The sequence below is a fragment of the Odontesthes bonariensis genome, chromosome 5 (genome assembly GCF_027942865.1).
Source record: "Odontesthes bonariensis isolate fOdoBon6 chromosome 5, fOdoBon6.hap1, whole genome shotgun sequence".
NCBI lineage: Eukaryota > Metazoa > Chordata > Actinopteri > Atheriniformes > Atherinopsidae > Odontesthes > Odontesthes bonariensis.
In genome coordinates this window covers 11,677,139-11,684,040 of record NC_134510.1, presented here as the reverse complement: position 1 = coordinate 11,684,040, position 6,902 = coordinate 11,677,139, and the positions used below count along the sequence as shown (strand labels likewise).

Sequence of the window (6,902 nt, the reverse complement as noted above, 5' to 3'; positions counted from 1 at the left end):
ATGAATATGGCTGGTTTAAGGAGTTTTAAACATCATCCTCCTCAGTACTATGCATGTTTCCAGATAAATTCATTAGACTGAGCTGGCCCTCTGGCAAAAAAAACTGAAATATTTCCACATGATGCAGCTGAAAGAGCTGTGATGTCATGTCATTGTTAAGGAAACCTGAAGAAAAACCTGTTAAATTACAGACTCATGGATAATACAATTTAATTTGATGCACTTTAGTAGAAATGAGTAGAAAAAAAGCTTCTTCTGAGTTTTAAAGGCATTCTACCAACAGGATGATATCTACTGTAAACTGCCTCCCATGTTTGTTCTGTCATATCTGTGGAATGAGGCTATTAGTCAAAGAAGAAAGACTAAATCAAATGTTATAGCTGATCATTTAGAATTCGGATTAGTAAAATATTCCTTATGTGTCTGACAGACTGCAGAAAGCTTTGTAGGGTCTGCTTTTAAGAGTGTTGCATCAGAAGATGGTCGTTCTCTGAGGCAAAGTTATTGTTTGGTGTTTCATTTAACAGAAGAGAGGGTAAGTGTAAAAACTGTTCATTTTTATTGATTCCAGCACCAAAGCAGCATGTAAAATGTAAATGCAAACCATTTTTTTTAAATACATAATTTACAAATAATGTCTTTAAAGAACAACACTGTCCCACTGGTTGTCTTTCAGTCCCAATTGTCTGCGTCTTGTCTGGACTGTGTTATTTCTGCAGGTGTAGGTGAGCAGATCTTCTCTGTGTGTCTGTGAGGAGCTTCACACACGGAGACGGCTTCATCTGTACGGCTCGGTGTGGGATGCTTTTCATCGTTTCAGCTGGGGCCGATCAACAGTCCGGTGTCTGGGAGCAGATTTGGTGCTGGAGTGTGTTCAGGGGACGGCTGTGCTGCTGGAGCTTCCTGGGAATGGTCCATGTCCACTGTGAGGTGCTACAAGGAAGACAGAAAGAAAGTCCTGATTTAAGCTTAAGCATAACTTTGTGACAATTTTGTCATCTTTTCTTTTTAAAATAGCAGCTTGTTTCCTTACTTTTCTCTATAATATCAGCTAATATCATCTAAATGCAGTATATAATGTGCCTTTTAACTAATCACGTTCTGTGACACTAAAAAGGACCTACCCCAAGTCCTCCTTTATTTCTTTTTTTTTAACATCAGCTTCTCTCATCCGGCTGGGAGCTCCTCGTCGTCACGGAAGCCCTGGGTGCATAGCGGCAATGTCGGGTCCACAGTCTCTCTCCTTCGGACCTGCGCTCGAGTCGTCTCTCATCCCTGATCACCTCGGTAAAACACAGCAGGAAAAGGAAGGAAAAACTGCACAAGTACTCAACATGTGTGAGCTAGCACACGTTCATTTCTGTAGATTTCATTCATTAGTTAGACGGAATCATGCACTCACCTGTTTTGCACAATACGTTACCTGCGGTAGCTCAGGTGTTCCACTTTGTCCTCCGTTGGTGTCAGAGTTGTTGTTTCTTTGTCATCCGCTGGTCCTTCCATCAGCAGGAAGCCCACAGAGGCTTTTTTGAGTAACTACCCCAACACTGGTTATCATTTAAGATACTTGTATTAAGTCGCCAAGACGTGTTTTTCTTTTTATTGTCTATGTGTAGGGTCAGATAAACAGGTGAATGATACCCAGGCTCCGCCCTCGCAGTGACGCAACACCTTTGGCTCTGCTACACTTACTCAGGCAAACTGCTCATTCAGGTGGATTCGAGTTCCCGAAAAAATGGGAACTCCATCCACTTTGTCGGGAAGCAATCAACTTTGAGCAGCGCCAACGGCCCTGGGTAGAGGCGTGTTCAAGGTAGTGACGTGGTTGAACTGCCACTCAACCCATGGATTGTACACGGAAGCGCTTCATTCAATATCAACATGGAGCAGCGTCAAGCTTTTGACACTGCTGTAGATGCTGTAATGAAAGTGTTCGACGGGAGATTCTCGTTAAAAATCGAGCAAAGAACAGCCCTTGAATCATTTCTTGACAGGAAAGACGTTTTCGCCTTGCTCCCTACTGGCTTTGGTAAGAGTTTAATCTACCAGTTAGCCCCGCTGGTAGCTAAATCATACGTCAGAGGAAAGAGTGGTGTGATTGGCTTAAGCTTAGGCACAGCCTTTTCTGGCCACAACCAGTAGCAACCCGAGGGAGGCGGGTTGACCAGGCCATTTCGAATCGTATTCGTTATGGTCTTGGTTAGACCAGAATCTCGAAGAGATTTGAAAGTCTATGTTAATCAGGCTAGGTGAATGACATCTCGAATCCCTATACTGCACTCTTTAAGTCTGTGTCTGTCAGAGTTATATGTAAAGAAATAGTCAATTCTTGAGTGCACCCTATGACTTGCTGAATAAAATGTATACCGTCTTTCTGTTGGGTGGAGCTCCCTCCATATATCAATCATCCCGAGCTCTGTCAACATGTGTCAGCAGGACACAGTTACTCTGGTGTGGGAGCAGATCTCTTTAATGTGTTAGAGGAGTCTAGCTTACATTGTAGCTGCATATTCCAGTCTCCTCCACATATTAAAACCCCAGTGGCTTCGGAAGCAATCAAACCAAAAATTTCTCTAATAAAGGAATTATCCTTGCCAGGTGGTACATACACATTAACTAGTGTGACCTCTTTCTGTTTAAGGAACCCCTAGATTTCAGAAACCACTTGGAAATTCACTCTATTACGAATCATTATTGCTACCCCTCTTTTTCTCCCTTTCTTATAACATGAGTAGAATGTATTTCTAAAACCATATTTTTTTTAACTTTTCATTCTGTCGAGATGGGTCTCCTGCCAGAATATTACATGCAGTTTCTCTCTCTTCATCTTTGCAATAACCTTGCCTCACTTGATTGGATTGTGTAAGCCCTTTACATTGAGGGTAACTACCCTATATTCCTGACATTGCATTTATATCCACAGATAACACAGGTAGGGGAATGACATTGCAAGATAAAACAAGCCAGTAAATGGAAAAACTACCGTGTGTACAACTCTTGTTTACAGAGTACTGAAAAAGATTTCAGGAAGCTGACGCAACGGAACGAGAATGCTACGTAGGTAAATTGCTTGGCGAGAGGCTGTAGTATGCCCTCCACTTTAAGACTACTGCCGTGACATGCCCCAACAATTTCAGCAGGCATAAAAAGCTATTTGGGAGTTTTAAATGCTTTCGTCCAATTCCTTCAAATCAGATTTCCCTTTTCCATCACTGATCCGATCCATTATATTGCTCACCTAAGATCATTCTTTAAAAGGGTGTCTGTACATACCTCGTCCGTTTGACTACACATAGCCCGCTGCTAAATGGACAACGAGGCACAAGAGGCAACATCCATAGTTCACAAAAATCAAAGGCTCCCTGGTGGTCTGCTGGCTAGGATTTGATGTTTTCACTGTCGTGGTGTAGGTCAGGAATGTTTTATTTATTTAGTCATCTATCAACTGTTTTTCTTGCAGGGCTATGACACACTCACTCTTACTCAGGAATCTTTCTATTTCTCCCTGAAATAAGAGAGAAGTCTAAAGCGTGAAACTTGTGCTTGCTTGGATTCATTCTCCAGATGCGCAGAATTGCTTTCATCTAAGGCTAAAATGTTCACAACTTCAGTACAATGCACTATCAGTACAATGCACTATGCCAATTAATTTGCCAGTTAGGAAGAGTTTACCACAGTGTTGCAACCTGTACCGTGTGCACTGCTTTCGGGTCCCTGATGGTCTAGTGCAGACCTGGGCATTGTACGGCCCCCGGGCCGCATACGGCCCTTTGGTTGACTCTGACCGGCCCGTGTAAGGTTAATTGGAAATTACAAAATAAACACATTTTCTTATTTTACCTGATGCATGGACTGAAGCTGCATTTTATTTTTTATTTTGAAGTTGTTTTTATTCACTTACATGATGATGTAAAACGTATATCGAGACATGCACATGATTGGATCGTTGTCACTAGCAAGTCACAAGACGACTTTAGCCCTCAGAAATGTCTGCTCATGCTAAAAAAAGAAAGGTAGATGCCGAATGCAGGGTTTTCAACAAAAATTGGACTGCTAAGTATTTATTTACTGAAGTCAGAGGTAAAGCCGTGTGTTTAGTTTGCAGGGAGCAGATCGCCGTGTTTAAGGACTACAATTTGAGTCAGCATTAGGAGACGAAACACGCGGAGAAATTCAAGAACGTGACTGATGCTGAAAGGGCGCGGACATCGGAAGCTTTGCTAGCTAAACTGCAAAAGCAGCAAGGCTTTTTTACCAAGCTTCACACATCCAGGGATGCAGCAACCAAGACCAGCTTTGTGATATCCCACAAAATCGCTAAAAACAGTAAGCCATTCTCGGAGGAGGAGTTTATCAAAGAGTGCTTGGTGGACTCTGCAGCACTAATATGCCCTGAACAAAAAGAAGCATTTGAGAAAGTCCCGCTCTCCAGGCGAACCATGACGAGAAGGGTCGAGGACATATCGGGTAATCTGGAGCTTCAGCTGCAACGTGAAGTGGCAACTTTTGACTTTTTCTCCTTGTCTTTGGACGAAAGCTGTGATGTCCGTGACACAGCCCAGTTACTCGTATTTGTCCGCGGGATAACGCCGGACTTCAAGATTACGGAGGAGCTGGCAGCAAAGCGGTCGATGAAAGGGACGACTCTAAGGAGCGATCTCTTCACGGAGGTAAATGCGTGCATGGACACACTGGGACTGAAATGGGACAGACTGGCAGGTGTCACAACGGACGGTTGTCCAAATCTTACAGGGAAAAATGTGGGACTTTTAAAACGTATGCAAGATAAAGTGACTGAAATCGACACAGATCAGAAATGGGTATTTTTGCATTGTATTATACACCAACATGTGTTGTGCAAGTCACTGCTAAAAATGAACCATGTTATTGATGTTGTTACTAAAATAGTAAACTTCACCAGGGCACAGGCATTGAATCACAGACAGTTTGTCGCACTTTTGGAGGACCATGAGTCTGAGCATAGTGACATCGGCTACCACACAGCTGTCAGATGGCTCAGCCTGGGCAAAGTGCTAAAAAGAGTTTGGGACCTGAAAACAGAGATTCAAGAGTTTTGTCAGATGAAAGGCAAAGACATCCCAGAGCTCTCCGATGAGGACTGTATGGCAGATTTTGCATTTGCTGTTGATGTGACTGCACTGATGAATGAACTGAACACCAAACTGCAAGGCAGGGGCCTTTTTGTTCATGAAATGCACACCCTGGTGAAGGCTTTCATGAGAAAGATGCTGTTTCTTTCAAGCCAAGTGGAGAGCAACAATCTCACTCACATGCAAACCCTGAAAGAAGTCACACCATCAGCTGATCACCTCCACAGGTACTCATCCATGTTAGGAGCATTGCATTGTGAGTTTTTAAGGAGATTTGAAGATCTCAGAACAATCGAGGATGAAATGCACATGATTTCCTCTCCCTTTACCTGCAGTGTGGATAATGCACCCAGTGATGTTCAGCTGGAACTCATTGACCTGCAGTCTGATGCAGTACTGGCAGAGCACTTTAAATAAGGATGTCTGCTGGATTTCTACTCTTCTCTCAAGGAGGAGAACTTTCCAAACATGAAGAGACATGCTCAGAAGATGTTGGTTCTCTTTGGCTCTGCCTACATATGTGAACAAACATTTTCAATGATGAAGTTTACGAAGTCCAGGTATAGATCATCTCTCACTGACGACCATCTGTCAGCTGTGCTTCGCATCTCCACCTCAGACATTCAACCTGACTTCGATGCACTCGTTAAAGGCCTACAGAAAGGTGATTTTTTGCACAAAACTGAAATAGCAGATCGATGGAATTTTTTTATGGTTTTAAAATAATTTTAGGCCCCTGGATAGTCCTGATTAGGCCCAATAAACTATCACCACATTTGACTCGAATAGCCCGCCATTTGGCAAACCGGAAGTAGCAGACGACAGGTGCGTGACGTCACGAGTGCCAGCTGCTGGAACAACCCCCAACAATCAACATGTCTGATACTAGTAGTTCTAGTAGCGAAGCCAGCAGTTTGCCAGACCTGGACAGCTTCTTCACGGCAAATTTCGATCCGAATATTGTTGATGACAATGAAGAGCAGTGGTCAGAAGATTCTCATGCAACAAGTGTCTTGGCTGTTGTTTAACAGGGCTCCTGAGGCAAACAAAAAGTAGGCATAGCATTTGGAAGCAAGAACTCTTCGGAGGTAAAGCGGCCACAATAATCTTTAAACAAGATGATGCAGTGGCAGAATAGCAATACGAAATGGTATTGCTAAGCAAGGAGTAAACTTGGGTTGCCTTGCCAGTGAAAATGTTTCTCTAGGAGAAGTCTGCAATGTCAGAAGTGGGATTTGAACCCACGCCTCCAGGGGAGACTGCGACCTGAACGCAGCGCCTTAGACCGCTCGGCCATCCTGACTACTAAAAAGACTATTTGACGACACTGTCGGCGGGCCCAGGCATCATTCCAGCGAATATGTGGGTCTGCGTTGTGTTCGTGTTGAAGGGGAATATTGACGAGGCATGCAGCTTCATGGAAGACTCTCCTTCTGAGTGATGGGACTGTGATAGCAATTTTCCTGCACCTTGAAACGGGACACCAAAATCTTATTTCACTCCTTGGCGATAGTTGTCTTTTCGTCTGACGACTGTGTCTGTCACACAGAAATTACTCGTTAGTATAATGGACAGTATCTCCGCCTGTCACGCGGAAGCTCGGGGTTCGATTCCCCGACGCGGAGAGCTTGGTCTTTTATCAGCTGCCTGCCACCAAGTGATGATTGCTTTGATACTCTCACCCATCTTCGGCCTAAATGTCAATAGCCCCCTTCAAATAGCCTAACATGATGCCAGGTTTCTTCGGTCAAAAGCCCTTTCCCGTTTACAATGGTGTTAAGTGCAAACCAA

General features: G+C 43.7%; 1 protein-coding gene and 1 non-coding gene across 2 annotated transcripts; one reads left to right on the top strand and one right to left on the bottom strand.

The window, feature by feature from the left end:
* The first annotated feature begins 4,439 nt into the window (after positions 1–4,439).
* LOC142380559 (general transcription factor II-I repeat domain-containing protein 2B-like) lies at positions 4,440–5,528 on the top strand. The gene has a single exon (XM_075466472.1). It carries the CDS (start codon positions 4,440–4,442, stop codon positions 5,526–5,528), a length of 1,089 nt encoding a protein of 362 aa, XP_075322587.1.
* Positions 5,529–6,331: 803 nt separating this feature from the next.
* On the bottom strand, positions 6,332–6,414 carry trnal-cag (transfer RNA leucine (anticodon CAG)). Its single transcript has one exon. It is a non-coding gene; the product is annotated as a tRNA-Leu (tRNA).
* Positions 6,415–6,902: the final 488 nt, after the last annotated feature.

Excerpts from the sequence above, each read along its gene's own strand:
- LOC142380559 (XM_075466472.1), top strand. The coding sequence starts at position 4,440 with ATGACGAGAAGGGTCGAGGACATATCGGGTAATCTGGAGCTTCAGCTG.